This window comes from Protopterus annectens, chromosome 1.part2, assembly GCF_019279795.1.
Source record: "Protopterus annectens isolate FY-2018-M chromosome 1.part2, PAN1.0, whole genome shotgun sequence".
NCBI classification, from domain to species: Eukaryota; Metazoa; Chordata; order Ceratodontiformes; family Protopteridae; genus Protopterus; species Protopterus annectens.
Window position 1 is genome coordinate 661,217,477 of NC_056727.1, and position 22,288 is coordinate 661,239,764.

Consider the following 22,288-nt stretch of genomic DNA (forward strand, 5'->3'; position numbering starts at 1 on the left):
TTCTCATTTGCAAGCATATTTGTGTGCTTTTCTGTAAGGTCATATATCTGACAAAACTCAATGACCTTATTGAAAGTTAAATCACTATCACGAAGCAAAATTTTTCTCACAGCATCAGCTTTAATACCATACACAAGTCTGCCTTTTATCAGCTCATCCCTTAAATCATCAAATCTGCACATTTTAGCTTTATTTCTCAAATCAGTTATATATGCTGCAAAAGTTTCACCAGGCTTTTGATCTCATGTAAAATAAGTGCCTTTCCATTGTAATATTCATTTGGGGGTTATACATTTCTCTAAATTTATATCTTAAGCACTTGGGGTCAGGTCTACTTCACGTTATCGAATTTTGAAAATGTCAAACGTCAATATTATCGCAAATGCCGAACATCGAAAGTGTTGTTGCGGGATTGTGGTACAGTGAGGATCAGGTAATTTGCCCTTTCCTCACTGTAGTGCAATCTCGGAGTTGGTATATATAATTAGCGGGGGGTGTGGGTGGCACAGCCCCCCACAAGAACAATTTCGATGTCCGGCATTTACAATCATATTGCTGTTCGACATTTTAGTCTTTCAACAAGATGATATAGATGCCTTGGGGTCTTCCCTTGACTTAGCTGGTATCACTATATGGCAGTTTTCTCCTCTCCTGCAAATACAGTAAGTGCATACACAAACTAACGCTCTCTTTCTATGCGTTCTGAACCAGCTAAATTAAGCAGAATAAATGCCTTTGTACGGTCATCTTTATCAGAAAATGCTGCTTATATGAAAATATCATACTTTTGCTCAAACAAGAGGACCTGGTTTTCAAAATCTGTCTGCTATGCCAACAAAGTTTCCCAAACACACTGAAAATGTGACCCTTGTAATTATATAAAACCATGTGCACACAGCCAGTACTTAAAATAGCATTCAAATGCATAATAAACTCTTTGAAATACTGTCCTTGGAGAAATGTGCTCTGAAATGGCTGTGTTTTGTGAAATAACTGTACTGTAATACTGCACAAACATGCGGACACTTCATATACTTTGGATATCTCAAATAGCTTTAATTAATGCAAAGAAAAAATAGCACAGAGCAACAAAATCTGTCCATTTTCCATATTTTTTGCAATATGGACTTTATTGTAAACATTTTCCATAATTATTTGAATATTTTCATCAATATATCTCAGTTTCGGACATTTCATTTAATTAGAAATTTGTTTAGAGCATTCTGAGTACTTCATTTTATATTTTGCAAATAAAAAATAGTTTTAAGCTTTGATACCTGAAATTTATTTCTGACCTGTTTTTGCAAGTTATAAGTGCAGTAGGAATGATCTATTCCTCTATAGTCCTCCACCATTAACCGAGTGCTTTCGGTTCTGTATCTGGATCCCATTCTGACACCATGTCGTTCATCTTGCTTCACAAGCAAAGACAACCAGGCAAGGTAGTTTGTTTGTATGCTTTATTATGTAGAAATGCATCAGGATGGATAGCAGCAGTACAAAATATAAACAAATTGATTTAACTGACAGACTACACAGACATGCATGCTTACATCTCAACAGCTTATTACAAAATGGCAGTCAGGCTTGCACATGCTCAGTATTTATACACTTGTGCAAGCCCCTAGAAAACTTCTTAAAGGTGTACATACATATTGATCTACAAAGATCACAAGCACAACAGATTAAATGAAAAAGACAAACCCAATATTTCTTTACAGTAATCAAAGCTCCTGTCCCACTACTTAACTTATAACAAACTCTAAAGTTATACCATCACTGAAACAAGTTATAATAATTTTGCTGTTTCGTGTAAAGCATTTTATTCTATGATAAATTATGCTTCATTCTTTTGTCTAGGATCCCTGGGAGGCTGTGAACATAGTTATTATACATTTCACATTACCTTCATGGTGTTTTTTATGCAGTCTCAGAATTCAAACATAAGTATACAACAGAAACATTTAAAGATTTATTGTGCGTGATGAACATGTTTTTTGGGCAAGTAATTTATAGGATGGGGTAAGGAAATAGAACAAAATATCATATTTAGAAAGGTGCAATAGTAAAATGGGAACTATTACCAGATGTAGAAGAGAACAAAGGACCTTTTTTTTATCTCTGGAGTTCTAACAAGATCAAACATGGTGTAGTTTCTGTCTGACTTCTTCTCTTCCACCTCTGTTTGAGCGTTTGCCTACAGTTAAAAAAAAAAATCACAATTTTTAGTATGTTGCATAAAAAGCTTAGAAAAGGATTGCATTATGGAAGTATTCATGCAAAGATTTACCCAGTCTTGCTGTTTATAATTATTGTTATTTAGAAAATATGTTTATATGATGCTCCAGTCTTTTTTTGAGTTCAAAAATGCTACATAACTTTTGGAAATGTAGTTCAGGATTCAAAATCAAGCCCTTGGTAGACATACAGCACTAATTTTTGAGGAGGTAATCAGGCATGATTTAGATACTGAATAGCTCTGGCCTATGAGCAGAGGGCCACTTATTGAAATAAAGGCTTAGCAATAACAGGATAAGTACCATTAAGCTGGTGTACATCTGGAGCAGCACTACAGTATGGTATCAGTACATTTTCTTGCATGCAATGTAGCACAACATAGCTGTACCTTGTACTCATTCAACACAAGAAGGGCAGCACAGTCCTGCTTATCACGTAAAACGAGGGGTAGGAAGGGGAATGGAGAACAGGAAAAACAGAGGGGAAATACAAAACAATAAGGTATGAAAGCTGGAGGAAGAAAGGGTATTTTTGCATGGAAGGTAATCCTTTTATAACATTCACCAAAGAAGCATAGGTGGGGAATGTAGCGGGGGATTGCTTTAGATGGGCTATATTGAGAAGGGCAGGGAGCAGACAGCCACAGAACTCAGAATCAGAGAGACACTGGCAGTATATACACAAAAGGTGATGAGGGTAGTGGATGGATGCAGATATGCAGAGGTTGAACTAGTGTAATGTGGAGGTTTGACAACAAACATGGAATGGAGAAATGACACATGAGGAGGAAAAAGTACCAGGATTGGGAGAGTGTAGGACCCTGGCAAAACACCCAAGCATCACTAATCTGGGTGGCTGGTGTTATTTGCTAGTCACTCCCCTACTGGCCCAATGGGCAATGTCTGCCAGTCACACACCTCTACAAGCTACTATAGATAGTAATCCACATTGAAGAAGCAGGCATCCAGTTGCCAGTGCTCAAACTGAGGTGTATTTTGGCCATATGTGTCTGTAGAGGAGGCACACAAGGTAACTGTCAAAACACCAGCTCACACACCAGCAGATTGTGAATCACTTGCTTGTGTACAGAGAGTTGGCAAAGAACCTAGACAAACTGTACTTTCCATAGGCAAAATTCAGGGGATGTATAGCATGCCCATTTCTATAGCTACTGGGTTATGTGCAACCATAACTATCTTAGCTACAGGCAATGTTCAGCAAACTACTGGTGGCATATGAGGGGTAGGATTGCATGGTAGTTGGCTTAATGGTGAAGGTGTTTACTTTCCAGATATAAGGCACAGGGTTTGATTCTCATCATCGAAGGAAAATTGCATAGGCTTAAAACTTCCCTTCAAGGACAACCAACCTAGTACTTATAAGGTTTTGAGTAGTTGGTATAATTGTTAAAGTGTTTACCTTACAGACACAAGGTATGGGGTTTGGTTTTTGCCTTTGGAAGAGAAATTGGATACACTTACAATGATCCACAAGAGTAGCTAGCCTAGCTCTTGCCTATGCACCTATGATTTTGCAGTAGGCAAACAAATTCTGAACCAGTTGCTTAATATTATGTTTCAGCATGTGGAATAGCATATTTGGCTATCCAATGCAACATTGGAAGAGCCAGCATCATACAGGTATTTTGGAACACAGACCATTTCCCTAAGGTTCTGGGAGACATATATTATACAAATTACCATCAAGGCCACACATGGTCCATCCTTTAACTGCCAGGTGGTCTGCAATTTCTCTAGGTCATAATTTTTGTAACATGTGTAAGCCACTGGCAGTTCCTAGGATTCATACATTTGGTAGTGACTACCAACGTATGTTGTGGCGTTACTACTCCTTATATCACAGCCATCAGTTATACCACAAGTGACTGTGCACAACCGGAACTGAGATCTTTAGAATAGGGTAGGAGCAAACTACATAGGAACAATGGGAACTGTGGGATCAATGCATACAAGGGAGGAATAAGGTTTAACTCATTCACTCCAATGGAGCTCAGGAGGTTTGCACTGTAACTTCCAATGGGTGAAGCCTAAGTCTTTTAACTGAAACAAATTATGTCTTCACATTTCAAACAAATGTTCATATCTCTGGAACCATAGGGGTTATGAAAGAAGTATAAATGGCAAACCCTTCAGCACAGATATTTTTATAGTAAAATTCTTTAGGTTCTAGGTCTTAAATCAAATTTTATAATTCACAGTAAACACAATAACTATTATATTTATAATATTTTGAAAACAACTTGCAATATCTCAGCAACCACTCAGGTTACACACATACTGTCAGCAATATTTTATTCATCTAGCTGAGAGCTTTCATACAAGGCTAAGGAGTTCTGTCTGCATTACTAGGTTGTTGAGATATTTAGAAAAATGTGAAAATTATATTTATATAGATTAATATCACAAAAACAACAGTTAATATCTATTTACCTGCACTAGACAGAATTCAAATATTAATGCAGTTGAGTTTGCCATTGTGTAAGTTATAAGATGAAATCCTTTAAAACCTTGTACATAGCATGGTTTTGGAATTATTGAAGCAAATATGAACAAGCAATATTTGACACCTAGAGGCATCAGTAGGAGTTAACTGTAGATGCACCTGGAGGTGTCACTCGGATGTAATGAGTTAAAAGATGGCAGGGCTTAAATGAGCTATGTAATGCACAACTGAAAATGATTGGGTAGATCATGAATGATGTATGGTGTTTGCAGCTGGGATTGTGCCATTGGTGTGTAATGTAGAATGCTGGCAGCTAGGATTGTGTCAGTGTGGTTTGTTTTCATTTATATAAATGTATGATTGACTGTGTCATAGGTGATGATTTAGTAAAGCTGTTTCATGTTTTAAAAAAGGGGGGCAGGAACTGAATAATTTATGTAGTGCTAGGTTATATGATATATAGTAATATGTGTGAAGTATAATGCTTGTAAATGTTGATTTGTTGATACAGTTTGATTGCTTTTGCATACAAGTAAATTTGCCTGTGTCATAAGTGATAATTCAATAAAGGTGTGCTAAAAAAGTAGGTATACTCTGTGCTATAGTTTACCAATTTTATAAGTTAAACAAGAAAGCCAAAAGGCTCATGTAGTGCCTTGTATAAATAATGGATGTCCAAGTAAAAAATCAAACTCGGTTTCCAAGCATACACACTGAAGTAGTCATAAACTAAAAGTAGAAAATGTTAAGCATTTTCACCCCTAAAAATCAGTAGGACTTCATCAAACCATATTCTATACATCTGAACCAGTTTAAAAAGCTTGTTAAACAAATCACATGATGTAAAATATCTAATGGTAGTCAAAATTAATTCAACATGTACTATTACTATCTACACAGTGTAAAAAAAAAAAAAAATATATATATATATATATATATATATATATATATGTGGAAAATACCATCAATTTTTTTTTTGTTAAAAGAATGTGTACATACATATATAAATAACAATGTTTGTTTAAAAATTGTCATAATATATTTAAAATTCATCATGATCTGGCAGCTCTAAACATGAGTATAAGGAGAATGGAAACGTCCATTTAAGCCCTGATTATTAGATGCATTCAATCTGAGCTGTCAGAGTAAGTCTCTGTGCCATTTCTGGTTTCCCAAGAACTACTCCATTCATTGTGTGGGACCACTTCCAATATGCCAGACTTAAACTTCCAATTAGTACACACCCATGCTCATAAATTATTTTCCTAAAATGTTGCTCAGTTTTACCAGTGTAATAATTGGAACATCCTTTACACAGTGCTATATAAACCACTTCTTTGGCAGCACAGTTGCCATGTAATAAGGGAATATTGTAAGAAAACCCATCTAAGTGTATATATTCTTTATTTAGAATGTGTGAACATCGTCCACAACTACCACATTTTTTAGTGCCTTAATACAGGAACTTATAGAATGGATTGAGTCTATATTAGTTCGCCGAAATGTTATTTCAGTGAACACCTAATCATCAACCCCAATTCAGTGAAAATCGCTTAAACAATTCACTGAATTTATTAAGGGCAAGGAAATGCTTTCCCTGCAGCACAATGGACCAGCATCTAAATAAATCAAAGCCACCCAAGTGGGGGGCTGTGCCCCCCCCCCACACCCCTAACTATATATAGCAACTCTGAGATCACACTACAGTGGAGAAAAGGGAAAAGTTCTGTAGCTGGCCAACTGCTTCTGTGCCCTTGATAAATTCAGTGAATTGCAGAAGCAATTTTTGCTGAACTGGGGTTGATGATTAGGTGTTTGCAAAAATATCTTTTCGGTGAAGTAATATAGACCTGATGGATTCTGATGTGTTCTAATAAATGTTTAAAATTTCTACCTGCCTTAAAAAACAAATCTAGGTGCATCCCCTAAAATGTTAAAAATGTCCTCATTCACTTTCAGAATATTCCAGTTGTACCTAATGATATATTTCACCATTTTTGAGGAAGAAATGTATGTGACCACCAGCGCATTAGGAAATAAATTGTTGTCCCCATGTTCAGTTAACAGCTCTTGGTTTGTGACCACTTTGTTCATAACTAGTAATGGTGTATATTTCTTACCCCAAGTATTAATAATTTCATCCCAAATTTTTGTTAAAAAAATCTTGGGGGTAGTTTCTGTCTAAAAACATCTTAAAAACCTTCTCCACCTCTTGACATTGTAATCAGAACACATTCTCACAGTTCTAACCAGTTGACCCTTGAAAATATTTTTCTTAAAAAAAATTGGGTGACAACTAGAAAAACTAAGGTAACTGTTTGAAAATGTGGGTTTCCTCTATATCTTGGAAACAAACTCATTTTTCTTAATGTATTTGTAAATAATCATGTCTAAATAGTCCATACTCTAGAATGTTTGTGAGTTAAAGTTCAAAATGAGCCCGTTTGGTTAATATATGACACAAATTCATCACAGATGGGGTTAAAATCCTTCTAAAGAATAAAAGTGTCATTCAGGAAATGCAAAAACAAATGCCAGTGATGGTGATTATCAGACAGGAAAATGTGTTTCCTTTCCAAACTATACATAAACAGATTAGCGTATGTGGGGGCACAGCTTGCTCCCATTCCTGTACCTTTCGCCTGGTAAAAATATTCGCCCTCAAAATAAATAAAATTATGAGTCAAAATCAAATCCATAACATCAACAATGAAGCTGATCAATCACTCGCTAAGCTTGGTAAGCTGAGCTATTGCTGAATGGAATAATGCCAAACCTGTCCGAGGAGGAATACATGTAAACAGGTCCACCACATCAATTGTTGAAAAACCACGTGTCACACAGATATTGTCATTTGTTATTTATTTATTTATTTAACATTTGCTTACCAGGATTCCCATGAATCTCTCAAAATGTTTTCTGGAACTCAGATAGCTCTCTTAAGGATACGGTTCACAAAAACTACCAGAGGGTAGATTTTAGAATTCTGTGCAGCTACTATTAACTGATAGGGTAGTGGGTGACACAGTGTCTTTGTGGACCTTGGGGATGCCAAATATAGTAAGAATAAGTGGTTTGCTGTTTGTTAAAAGTGAAAAGTGTCAAAAAATTAACCCTTGAAATAGTGCGTCTTCCAAAAATAAGTCTATTTTCTTATAAGCCACATTAATCTCATTTATAGAAATAGTCTCATAATTGTTGATGTTCTGAAGTAAATTCAAAACCTGGTTAGTGTACTCCGTTTTGTTACAAATAACAATCCTCTCACTCTTGTCGGATTCATAACTCTAATAGATGCCTCATTGCTAAGTTGGTTAAGCAACAGCCATTCCTCTTTGGAGAGGTTGTAACATGAGTGTAAATGTTGAGGTTGAAGAGTGTACAAATCCTTCTCACAAACTTTTTCAAAAGTAGCAAACAATGGGTTGGGGGGGTTGTATGCACTTTTCTTCTTAAAATTACCATAAACCACCTCAGTATTCAATTCTACTGTTACAATATCATGTGTATTTAACTGGAAATTTAATTTCCTTGTAAACAGTTTCAGTTCTATCATTACATCTGGAAAATTCATCCAAAAACAAGGTACAAATTTGAACCTTTTCTTAAAAAGTCTAAAATGGTTGGTAGAAATTTGCAAATCAGTATAATTGCTGATGCTAAATCTTTGAAAAGTTGAAACAATTCCATCATATGTTACAGAAATGTAACTGTCTGTATCCCTTCCCAAAAAGGGGGTGAGAATTTGTTACCAATTGTTTCTCCTTCTTCCCCGGTCCAGGGGTTTGTTTCGTCAACCTAGTGGGGTTGGTGGAGGGGGGGGGTTGAGATAAAAAAATGCACCTTCTTCAGCATCATGGTGGTTTGAAGCAGAAACATTTTTGGTATTTCTTTTCAATCTTCTCGGGGGGGGGGGTTGTTTTCAAATTCATCACCCGGGTTAATCGATTTTATAAATTTCTGACTCAGTCTTCAATTTTATGTGTTATCATTTACATAATCCATATGGCTGATACAGATAGAGATTTTCATTTTCAAGTCTTTATGCACTCATTAACACATGCTGCATACCCCTGTGTGACCATGGTCTGTGTCTTAGAATCATCCACACCCTGTGCATTGTCACTGCCTGTACTTATTTGCACTGCATAATGTGCTATTCTGCTATGAAACCATAGTCTCATAGAAGATGAGTGTAGTTAAATGAAAAATCTACTGAAAGCACTGTTTTTGTAGTGTAGCAATATACCACAAAAGCAAATCTGTTAAATAAAAAAATGTATGTTGGGAGTTGGCATAAGGGTTAAGGTGTTTACTTCACAGACAGAAGGTATAGGGTTTGATTCTCACCTTTGGTCACTGTCTGATCACTGGCTAGACATATAATAGTCAGACTAATTGCCTAGTATTCACCTATAGATCAAAGAAAGGAAAAATTCCCTACGGTTTTGCTACAAATAATTGGTTTCACTCTCTGTCCCTCTCACTAGAAATCATAGATAATGCACCAAACAATGGTTCAGGTGCCAGTGGTACATGACATGTTACCATCATAAATAACTGCAAAGGAATCATTATACAATAAAAGGGCTTTATTATTCAAAAATGTGCTTGCTGACTGGACAGCCCAGTCAGTGTGCCCATAGTAAACAGAATATATCCCATAGAAAAAAGTCTATTGACTCGACAAGACTTCAGTAGCTGGACTGATTGTACTGTCAGTAATCATACCAGTCAAGTGTCCAGAATTTTGCAAACATCTTAATTTTGTCCCTCAAAACCTTTTTTTGCTTTTTGATAAATCATTTGAGTGTTACAGTGAGTAATGCCAGACATTATCATTTCATGCTTCCTGTTGTCCAGAAAATGCATGCGGATGTAAAATCTGTTCTTCTATTAACCTTTTAAATGAATTAGATATGCATTTAAAATCATCCCTGATTTTCACCCTTTGTCTCCCGTTTATTTTGGCTTTGTACAGAACTGAGCAAAGAAATTGAGAGGTGTGTTGGTAATATTAAAAAGAGCAAGAGAAAGAAAGAACTAAGGAGAGAGATGACAGGGCTCTTGTTCTCTTCTTGGAAATGTCTCTATTATATCTTTGTGTCTTTCCCTTCTTATTGATGGGAACACTTTTTTGGACTCACTTTCTATGAAAGAATAGAAAAAAATGGACCATGTTGTTGGCAAACTTGGATGTTTTTCATTTTTGCAGTTCATGTGAAGTCTGACAATTTAAAAAACAAATGTCTTAAGACCACTTTGTAATGCAGTCTTGTATGGAGAAAACCACTGTGGATGGGAAGCCTTTTTCTTTTCTTTCCTTTATTTTCCTGTTAGTTTCCTTGTTTTCAAATTAGGAAGAGCCAGGACTGATAATCAAATTACAGCAATTCTTTATGCACTGCATACAAGAATGTGGAGCTACTTATCTGGCAGTTGGCTTAGAGGAATTAAGGAGCCATTAATAAGCTGTTTCCTGTGCTCCAATGGCACAAAGTTTGATTCCTTCAGCTTTCATGTCATTTTGAGCAAGTCACTTAACCAGACACCCCTCCCAGGCTGAGTGTGAAAATGTTCTATGGAGATCAGTGCTCTACCCCAAAAAACAAATACAAATAAATAAATAAAGCTAAGCTAAAAAGTTCAAAAAATAATATGACTAAAAACACTGCCATTAAAACTCTGTTGCTCTGCCATGGATGCATCCAGTCTTTCACTTGCACATAGATACGTACAAACACAAACATACTTACACACAGACAAAAGGCATGCATGTGCAAGTGCACTCACACATACACACACAGAAAAACAAAGACAGACACAAACATACTACATGTACATGCATGTGTGAACACACATGTACATACATACATACATACAAATATTTCAAGCATGGGCATAAATGCCCTTCTAGCTTGCCAATATACCAAAACACTTGTTCCTATAATAAGTGTCCAGGCTGATCTTAAAAATATCTAAACTAGTGCTTGCTTTAATGTAATTTGGTAGTCTATTCCATGCATCAGCTACTCTGTCAGAGAACCAATTAGTACACTTCTCATTCCTATAGAATCTTCTACACAGGTTGTCTGATGATTGTATAGTAGTTTTTGATTACCACAAACATTCCCGGAGGTAATTTCCCCTAAATGCCCTATATACCTGAATAAGATCTCCTCTTAGATTTCTGTAAGGGACGCTGTACAAGTTCAGATATTTTAGCCTTTAATAATAACTTAGATTTTCACATCCATGGATGGCCTTGGTATATTTCCGCTGTACTCTTTCCAGTTTACTCATGCTTGTCTTATATTGTTATTCCATATTCAAGTTCGGGGCTAATGTAACTAACAAACAATGACTTCATTATTTTTAATTTCCTAGACTTTGTAAATCTTTTTATATAACATATAGTTCTATAACTATCATTAGCCAATTGGTTGATATGATTAGAAAAACTCATAGCTGAATCTACCTATATACCCAGGTCCATAAATGAGTCTACAGTTTCAATCACTGTGTGCTGTATTAAATATTCACCTTTCAGTTTATGTCTCCCAATTCTCATATGCTTAGTTTTTGATATATTTATCAGCATATAATTCTCCTGTGCCCACATGGTCAATTTAGTCAAAATTATTTTGCAGACATGCCTTATCTGTTACACTTGTAATCAGTTTACCTAATTTCAGGTCGTCTGCATAAAGACTATAGAACACCTCAGATAAAAAAGTTAGGTCTGAAAGATACAATCTAAACAAGTAAGGGCCTAGGATAGAGCCCTGTGGGACACCCTGACTGCAACCAAGGATTTCACCTGTCCAGTTGCTGTATGATACTTACCATGTCCTATTTGTAAGCCATGCAGCTATCCATCTTATCAAGTGTATATCAATACCTAGTTGTACTAATTTATTGATCAGTGTTTTGTGAATGGCCCAATCAAATGTTGAAGTTAAGTCTATATAAATTACATCACAGCACAATTTTTCATTCATAGCTATTATTATATTGTTATAGAACATCATGTTACAGGTGGTAATAGATCTATTTTCAACATATGCATGCTGATATATGGTTTCAAGTCCCAACCTATCCACTTCTGACAATAACTTATCCAATATTACCTTCTCCATTAATTTTCCACAACATGAAAGTAGATTTAAGGGTCTATATGATTCTGGGTTTGTCCTACTCCCCTTTCCCTTAAAGACAGGTTTAATAAGCGGATGTCTTCAATCTTGAGGAATCTCCCCATATTTATATGACCTAATGAATAATAAATAAAATGGTAGTGTAAGTTCTTGCTGAAGTGTTCTCATGTCATTGTTACTAATTCCATCTCCTCCCTACACTTTGTTTGAATCCAGTTTGCACAGTTCTTTTTTGATATAATCTAATTTATGTATACACACACACACACACACACACACACACACACACACACACACACACACACACACACACACACACACACACACACACACACACACACACACACAAATACATCCACATGTACACATGATCACATACAGACACAAAACACTCACACCACAGTAACACACAAAGTATCTACCCAGTACTTTTTCATGGGATAAAGCTGCAATATTCTTTTCCTATATATATGGAGGGGGGCTTTATACCTCTCAATCCTTCTATCTACTTTAGAGTTTCTTACCTGTCAGAGGGAACTGCAACCCCCTTTCTTAAATACACGATTCCCTATATACAGCAATTATTTATAGGCTGAACCTTATCCAGAGCTGGCCCCATATGCTCAAATTCATACTCACACAGTCTCCAGGATCACCATAACTTGCTCCATGTATTCAAACCCCCATTCACACAGTAGCTAGCAACAGCAGAACTAGTCCCATTTACTCAGACCAGTACTGACACAAAGGCTAGCCTCACCAAAACTGGCTATATATTCAAGCTTCCATTCTCATAGCAGCTAGTCTAACCAGAACTGACCTTATGTACTCAAACCCATGCTCATACAGTAGCTAGCTTCACCAGATCTAGCTCCATATATGCAATTACACTCACACAGTGGCTAGCTTCACCAGATCTCATTTCATGTACTTCACTCATACACATTTGCTAACCTCACCAGCACTGGCCCTATGTGCTCAAACCCACACTCACTGAGTCACTATCCTCAGCTGATATACTCAGACACACATTAACACAGTGGCTATCCTCATTACTGCTGGCCTCATGTACTCAATCCCACAGTCATACACAGTAGCTGGGTTCAGCAGAACTGGACTCGCACTCAAACCCACACTCACACAGTGGCTAGTCTCACCAGATCTAGCCCTATATATGCAAGCCACACATATATAGTAGGCAGCCTCACCAAAAGTGGTTATATTACACATACTCACACTCAAACAGAGGCTAAATTTACCCAAACTGGACCCATATACCCAAACACAAACCCACTCCCACACACTGGATAACCTCACTAGAAATGGCCTCATATATGCAAACCTCCATTCACACAATGTTTAGCCACACCAGAACTGGTTTAATTTCACATACCTACAGTCACATAGTGAGATGACAAAGATCCAAATGTAAAGATGATAAAGGTCCAAATAGAGAGATGATAAATTCAGCAAGGGACGGAGAGTAGTATCGCTGGAATTTAATTCATTCTCAAGTTTTGGTGAATACCTTCACAAGGTGGACCCTATTTTTACAAAATCTCAATAAGACGACACTGATATATAGACTGCATTTTATATAGCATATATCATGGACAGAAGTAGATTCAAAACACAAAAGACAGCTGGGTGCACATGTTCCAGGATAAAAAGTGCCCACTTTTGATATATACACTGGTGCCAGGACTGAAAAAAAATGACTGTACAATCTTCAAGACACAAAAACATTTCTACAATGGGGTTTGGCCAGGCTCAGGGGGTGGATACCCCCCCCCCCCACACTGTATAAGGAAGTAGTAGTCCACATAAACTGATAGGCCAGAAAAGAGCCATAAAGTTGACAGAGTGGACTATTGAGGATAAGGAAGACATTATGTATTGTTACTATTATGCAAGAAGCCCAGAATTTCCAGATAGAAGATTTTCAAAAAGATTGAGAGAAATTAGAAGAAAGAAAAACACTTGCACAAGAAAACCTGTCAAAAGCTTCAGATACAAATTTGTGTTCATTAATACCACAGATCCATGAGAAACATTATATAAACCAAGAAACTTTTGGCAGTTTGGAATAAGAAGCGACACAGGAAGTGCAAAAATATAAAGAACAAAACCTAGAAATTTTTGAAAGTTATAAAAAAGAAATGTGGAAATAGGAAAGAAAGAGAGGTCTGATATGGTGCAGTATTTATGCAAAGGAGAAAGCCAGACTAATCAATACACAAAAATAGCTCCAAAGATATCTGAAGAGAAATGCAGGCAAAGGCATCCAGATATGAAAAATTTCAAAACAAAAAAAAAAATAAGATCACAACAGAAGAATGCAGAACACAGGATTAGTAAGGCAGAAGTGAAACACATAGAAACACATAGAAGCTGAAGTTATGGAATACCTCCATAGTGAAGGATTTAGTGTAGACAGTCTAACACAGGTTATGTCACAGCATGATGGAACAATGAGTCCCCAAGTTAAGGAGAAACAGATTCAATGGGAAGCATCTAATCACTTGTCACATGAAGATGCTCTGGAGTCTTCAGTAGGAATCCAGTATAAAAGTTCATCTGAAGTTGCAAGGTATGGAGAAGGAAACAGTGGCAACTCTGATGCAGCCAGTGCTGTGCCGTGATAGGTCAGTGAGTTCCCATATGAAAGAGCAACATATGACACAGGATGCAGCTGAAGAAAATATGTCACTGGAAGATGTTCTGGAACTTTCTGCAGAATACCTGTAGGAAACAGAGAACTAGGAATGTGCCCTCAGTTTAGAAGAATATGATCTAAGGGAAGAGTTGCTTGATTTAATAGAGATGGTTAGACATATTAGGACTGATGAAAAAAATAGATTATAGAAAGTAAATAAGACTCAAAATGTTAAGTCTGATAAAAAATAACTCAGTAATCAAGACTATTAACAGAAATTCATGTGATATAACAGAAGTGAATAGGATATATTACTGTACAGCTAAATTAATAACAGATAAAGTTTTACCACAAAAACACAGAGAAATAGGGGAAAAGAAAGGAAGAAACCAAATGCCATCATGGAAGCATCAAATAGAGAAAAATATAAAGCAATTAAGATAATAAGTGTCACTGTTAGAAGATTATAAAAGAGGGAAGGGAATAGATCAAGAAAAATATTTTGATAGATGAGATAAAAGCATTGTGCAGTATTGGAACAGACTAGGATCTACCGTACACTACTGCAGATAATAAAATAAAGAGAACAGCACAGGCAGAAAAACTTAGAAGATGTGCAGATAAATGTAAATGAAAAGTACTAAATAAGCAATTCATTGATGACTGAAAAATGTTATATAGAGGATTGGGAAACAAAGCAAAAGGAATAGAAACACCACCAAAAAAGAAAAAATAGACACATTTTGGAGAAATATCTGTGAAGACCCTGTAGAACACAACAAAGATGCTGAATGGACAGAAGAAGTAAAAGAAACAGTAAAAAGTTCGAATGTACAGGATATGAAAATGGAAGCAGTAACGGCCAGAGAAACTGAAACAGAATTAAGAAAAGCTACTAATTGGAAAAACCCTAGGCCCAGATACAGTACTTTTGGCTAAAGTTATTAACATCTTTACACAAAGATTTAGCCCTGAGTAAGGACTACTTATACATGCATCTCGAACAGACACCAGCCCTGTTAACAGGAAAAATTATACTCCCCCTTATGCGTGAACCTGAAAGCTATCCTAATATAGATCAATAACTTGCCTCCCAACAATGTATAATTGGTTCCTACATAGTTTAGATTCATTTATTCAATAGTTTACATTCATTTTATTCAATATTTTTATCAGACTTAATATTTTGAGTCTTATTTACTTTCTATAATCTATTTCTTTCATCAGTCTTAATTCCCTCTATATCACTTTTCAAAAGCAAACTAAAACTCTTTCTCAGAACACACTGGTTGTGCCATTGTACTAAGCCTGACTAACCAACTAGCCCTTCTAATCTTGCATCTGCCTACCCTCTTCTTCTCATTAATCAAGTCCTATTTTCCTTAAATACAACATAACCTTGTCCTACTATATGCTGTTACTTGCATCTTCTGGAAACTTATGATTGTGACAACCTTTTTTTTTTACTAACATAATTATATTATAACATGCCTTCTTTTTTATATTACGTATTAACCTGTATTTTTTTGTATTGTACCTGCATTTCTTTTGTACTATGTTTTGAATGTCTGCCCTCATTGATTATCTCTGTACTACATCTACAACATACATTGTACACATGAATAGCTGTTTATGTGATTTTGTTTGAGATGTTTTGTTTTTGTTTTCACTGAACTTATCTCCCGGGACTCTATTGAAAATGAATATGTATCCAATTAGACTAGCCCGGTTAACAAATGTAAAATTAAATAAAATAAATACATAAATAAATTTAGAAGAAAATCATGGCAATAAAACAAAATGGTAACAAAATAAACTCATATGGAACAAAGGATAATTTGTTGTTAAATAAAGTCAAAATGGAGAACTGTAAAAAGGGAGAGAATCTAAGTATGGCATGAATAGATTACAAAAAAGCCTTTGACAACATCCCACATTCATAGATAAAGGGGTGCTTACAGATGTATAACATACACCCTACATTGATCAATTACATTATAGTGATCAAGAAACAGTGCAAAAGTACTCTGCAGCTAAGCCATGATAAAGGACAAATTATTATTATCCCAAAGATAAAAATTCAAAGGGGGATATTCCAGGGTGACTCTTTGTCACTACTCGTCTTTTGTCTTGCCCTTAAACCATTAAGCTGTCAATTTAACTGATTAGGTCATGGTTACACATCACGTCACAGAAAACAAACAAACAAAAAAAAGTATCTTCTTTTTATGGATGATTTAGAACTATGCAGTTCATCAGACAAGGAGCTGAAAGCAAAACTGCAAGTGGTCAACACTTTCTCAGATGATATAAGAATGTCATTCGGTCTTGACAGATGTGCAAAACCAATCTTTAAAGCAGGAAAGATGCAGGTTCAAGAAAATATCAGTCTTGGACAGGAATGTGATACAAAGAAATTTGAGCAGGAGGAAGTGTATGAATATTTGGGAAAAGATGAAGGATTGACAATAAAACATGAACAAATACGAACAAAACTCAGTAAAGAATATTTTAGAAGATTAAAATTGATACTGAAAACAGCCCTGACATCTAGGAACAAAGTCCAAGCTATAAACCAATTTACTCTTCCTGTTCTAACTTACAGTTTTGGGGTGACTGACAGGCCCCAAAAGGTATGGGATCAGTTGGACAGGAAAACAAGAAAAATGATTCATGCTTATGAAACGATATATAAAAATCAGTGGTTACCAAGGTTATATATTCCTAGTTCTGAAGGGGCTATGGGCCTCCTCAAATTGATTACATGTATAGATCTGCAATCATAGAACTGCAAATATATCTGCTGACTTCACCAGATTGAAACATAGTGAAAGTTTTAAAACGAGGAGAACAAGTCTAAGATGACCTCCCTGCTTAGTTTAGCAAAAGCATATCGGTATCAAGCTGGTATGGAAATCAAACCAGAAGTAGACAAAAATCGGGCAGCAACCAAATGTGCCAAAAAAAACAAAAGAAAGGATATAAGGAGAAGGATCACATGACAAGGCAAGAAATGTGGAAAATGTATAAATATAGTTGCAAGCAAAGAAAACTCCTAGAACAACTTCCTGTTGATTAGGATCTGAGAAAGGAATGATTAAGGAGAAGTGAATTTAAACCAAAAGATGAAAGGTTAATATTGATGGCCCAGGATAGTGGACTACATGCACATTGGTTTACAAAGTCAGCTAAACATGTGGAAAACAGGCCAATGTAGGTTCTGTAAAATAGAAATGGAAATAGTTGTGCATCTTGTTGCTGATTGCCCATATATTGAAAGGCATAATAATGTGGCAAGACTGTTGCATTGGAGATTGTACAAACATTACAATATTGAAGTAGCTGAGAACTATTAGAAATGTGAGCCACAAAGTGTTATAGAAAATGATGAAGATTATATCACATGGAATCACCCACTACCAACAGTTAAAAAAAATAGATGTGAGAAACCCAGATATAGAAGTCCATGAAAAGAAGACAAAAGTAGCATTAATCATAGAAATTCATACTCCAGTGATTACATTGTCTTACATACAGAGAGACACAAGGTCATAAAGTACCAGAATTTGTGGGCAGAAATGAGGGCAATGTGGAAGAAGGATACCCAAACAGTTCCAATAAGAGATGGAGCAATGGGTCTCATAAAAAGAATTTAAAGTCTTATTTAGATATGCTACCAATATGTGTAACTCTGAATTGCAGAAGGAGTCCATTCTGGTCACATTGCGGGTGCTGCAAGCACATTTGGCTAACATCAAAAACTGAAACGATACTAATTTCACAAATTTTAATCATACTTTGACTTAGGAATGGGGTCCATTTCCACCATGGTGTTAGAAACCCAAAATACTTGGAAAAATTAAACCTAAAGACTGTCTAACTTTACCAGAACTGGCCCCATGCACTCAAACTCAGACTCAATCTCACACAGTGGTAAGCCTCATCAGAACTGGTTTCATTACATATGTCACACAAAGGATGTTGAGAACAAAACACTTTATAACGCAAAGCTTTTGGGAATAACCCTTTCTCAATACTGAATACAGACATACAAAAAGCAACTGCTTTTATACAAGCCAGAGAATCATGTGACTGCAGCCAAAGTCACATGACATATTCAAAAATACATATCAAAAAGCTATATACAATTAATAGGGACATTTAAAAACTTTTATAAAAAAGTGTGTAAAAATATATACACACAAACACGTACACATATAATACATTTATCTACCTCAACTATCTAAATACAAAAATACAAAAAAGATAAAAATAATAACATAATCATTTCATATTGCGTTGCAATCCAACAAGGATAGGTTTAATACTGACTGTACTGCCCTCCTGGCATTAACAGTACAGTACAGTACAGTTTGTATATAGCTTTTTGATATGTATTTTTGAATATGTCATGTGACTTTGGCTGCAGTCACATGATTCTCTGGCTTGTATAAAAGCAGTTGCTTTTTGTATGTCTGTATTCAGTATTGAGAAAGGGTTATTCCCGAAAGTTTTGCGTTATAAAGTGTTTTGTTCTCAACATCCTTTGTGTGATTTTTGGATTTTTCTGCAGTTTGTCTTTCTTCATTACATATGCCCACACACAGACAGTGGCACCCAGATATGGCAAATTTTACAATACAGAAAATAAGATCACAAAGGTGGAATGTAGAGCAAAAGATTAGAAAAGAAGTTAAAAAAAATAGAAGCAGAAGTTATGGACTAGCTGTGAAAGGAAGGATTTAATGCACAAACATCTAACACAGGTTATATCACAGCATGATGGAACAGTGAGGTCCGCAAGTAAGGAGAAACAGGAGGAACAGGAGACATCTGAAAAAATATGGACACGGGAAAGAAAAATAGATTTAATATGGTGCAATATTTTTGCAAAGGAGAAAGCAAAACTAATCAATACAAAGAGAGCAGCACCAAAGATATTTGAAGAGAAGTACAGGCAAAGGCAGCCGGATATGGAACATTTTATAATACAAAAAAATAAAAAAAACATAGAGGGAATGTAGAAAGGAGGATTAGTAATGGATAAGTTAAAGAAATAGAAAATTAAGTTATGGGTTACTTGTGAAGCGAATGATTTAGTGTAGAAAATGTAACTCTGATAACACCACAGAAGGACAGAATAATGAATCCCCAAATTAAGGAAAAACCAGTAGAGTGGGAAACATCTGATCAGTTGCCATATGAAGATACTTTGAAGCCTTCAGCAGAAAACCAGTATAAAAGTTCAGTTGGAGTTGCGCAGCAAGGGAAGGAACAGAAAACTGTGGCAACTCTGACACAGTCAATGTTGTGGAGTAATAGATAAGTGAGTTCCCATGTGAAACAGCAATGGATGATACAGGATGAAACTGAGAAGAATATGACAGAGGAAGATGTTTGGGAACTTTCTGTGGAATACCCACAGGAAATGGAGAACAAAGAATGTACCCTCAGTTTAGAAGAAAATAATCTAAGGGAAGAGTTGCTTGATTTGATAGAGATGGATAGGCATATTAAGATCAATGAAAGGTATAGACTGCAGAAAGTCAATAAGATTGCAGAATGTTAGAAGTTTGATAAAACAAATGAAAACAGTAATCAGGACAATTCATAGAAACTCATGTGATATAACAGATTTCAATAGAATATATTACAGTGCAGCTAAATTAATAACAGATAGTCTTACCACAAGAAACACAGGACAGTAAGGGAAAGGATGTGGAGAAATCAAATGCCATTGTGGAAGTATTGAATACAAAAAACTATAAAGCAATTAAAAGAAAAAGTGTCACTGCTGGAAGAGTAAAGAGGGAACAGATCAATAAAAATACTCAGAAAGATAGATGTGATCAAAGCAATGTGCAGTATCAGAGCAGATCAAGGTCTATCATATACTATTGCATATAATAAACTAAAGACAACAAAGGCAGAAAAACTGAGAGGATATGCAGATAAATATAAAGAAAAAGTACAAAATAAGCAATGTATTGATGACCTAAAAAGTTTTATAGAGAACTGGAAAACAAAGCAAAAGGAATTGAAACACCAACAAAAAAAGAAGAAATAGACACATTTTGAATAAGTATCTGTGAAGATCCTGTGGAACACAACAACGATGCTGAATGGATAGAAGAAGAAAAAGAAAATAAGAAGTTCAAATGTACAGGATATGAACTAGGATGAAGTTACAGCCAGGGAAACTGAACCAAAATTAAGAAAAGCTCTGAAATGGAAAACCCCAGGACCGGATGTACTACCTAACTTCTGGCTAAAATTATTAACATCTTTCCATGAAGCTTTAGTCATGAGTAAGAACTATTTATATGCTCACCCTGAACAGATGCCAACCTGGTTAACAACAAGAAAAGCAATACTCCTCCTTAAGAGTGAACCTGCAAGCTACCCTAAAGATTATAGACCAATAACTTGCCTTCCGATTATGTATAAACTATACACTAATTGATGCCAATAGAGTTAATAGTCATTTAGAGGAAAACCCAATCATGACAATAGAGCAACAGGATAACAAAATAAAGTTATAAGGAACAAAGGATCATTTGTTGTTAAATAAATAAAGTCCTAATGGAGAATTGTGAAAGGGGAATAATCTAAGTATGGCATGGATAGACTACAAAAAAACATTTGATAGCATCCCACATTCATGGATAAAAGAGTGCTTACAAATGTATAGGATATACCCTACACTGATTGATTACTGTACAGTGACCATGAAACATTGGCAAACCACTTTGCAGTTAAGCCAAGATAACGGATAAATTATAATTCAAGGGATAAAAAGTCAAAGGGGGATATTTCAGAGTGACTCTCTGTCACCACTGCTTTCCATCTTCTGTCTACTTAACAGATTAGGTCATGGCTACAATCTGGCTCCCAGAAAACAGCAAAGTGCAAAGACTTCTCATCTTCCTTTTGTGGATGATTTAAAACTATATAGTTCATCAGATGAGGAACAGAAAGCACAACTACAAGTGATCAAAACTTTCTTAGATGATATAAAAATGTCATTTGATCTTAATAAACATGCAAAAGCAACCTTTAAAGCAGGAAAGCTGCATCACCATGAAAATATTAGTCTGGGACAGGAATGTGATATAAAGGAACTTGAGCAAGAGCGAGTGTTTAAATATTTGGGAATTGCTGAAGGATCAACAATACAACATGAACAAATGTGGATAACAATTAGTAAGGAATATTTTAGAAGACTAAAATTAATATTGAAAACAGCTCTGACATATAGGAACAAAGTCCAGGCTATAAAACAGTTTGCTGTTCCTGTTCTAACTTACAGTTTTGGAATGATTTAATGATCCCAATGGGTATTGGATCAGTTGGACAGGAAAACAAGAAAATTGCTTCATGCTTATCAAATGATTTATAAAATTCAGTGTATACCAAGATTATATGTTCCCCATTCTGAAGGAGATATGGGCCTCCTCGAAACTGATTACATGTATATATCTGCAATCATAGGACTGCATACATATCTGCTGAGCTCACAAGATCTAATCATAGTAAAAGTTTTAAAACACGAGCAGAATAAATCTAAGGTGACTTCCCTGATTAGTTTAGCAGAAATATTTCAATGTCAAGCGGGAATGGAAATTAAACCAGAAGTTGATAAAAATCAGGCAGCAACTGGATGTACCAAAAAAACAAAAGAAACAATATAAGGTGAAGGATTGGATGAGAAGGCAAGAACAGTGGAAAATGCATAAATATAGTTAGAAGTATAGAAAACTCTTGGAACAACCTT

At 35.7% G+C, this 22,288-nt stretch overlaps 1 protein-coding gene across 1 annotated transcript in view; it reads right to left on the reverse strand.

Moving 5' to 3' along the window:
• LOC122790656 (solute carrier family 22 member 6-B-like) overlaps positions 1–22,288 on the reverse strand; it is a 496,093-nt gene that overhangs the window by 156,448 nt on the left and 317,357 nt on the right. Inside the window, exon 6 of the mRNA XM_044058184.1 lies at positions 2,085–2,197. Coding sequence (XP_043914119.1) covers positions 2,085–2,197 — 113 coding nt within the window. The remainder of the gene's footprint in view (positions 1–2,084; positions 2,198–22,288) is intronic.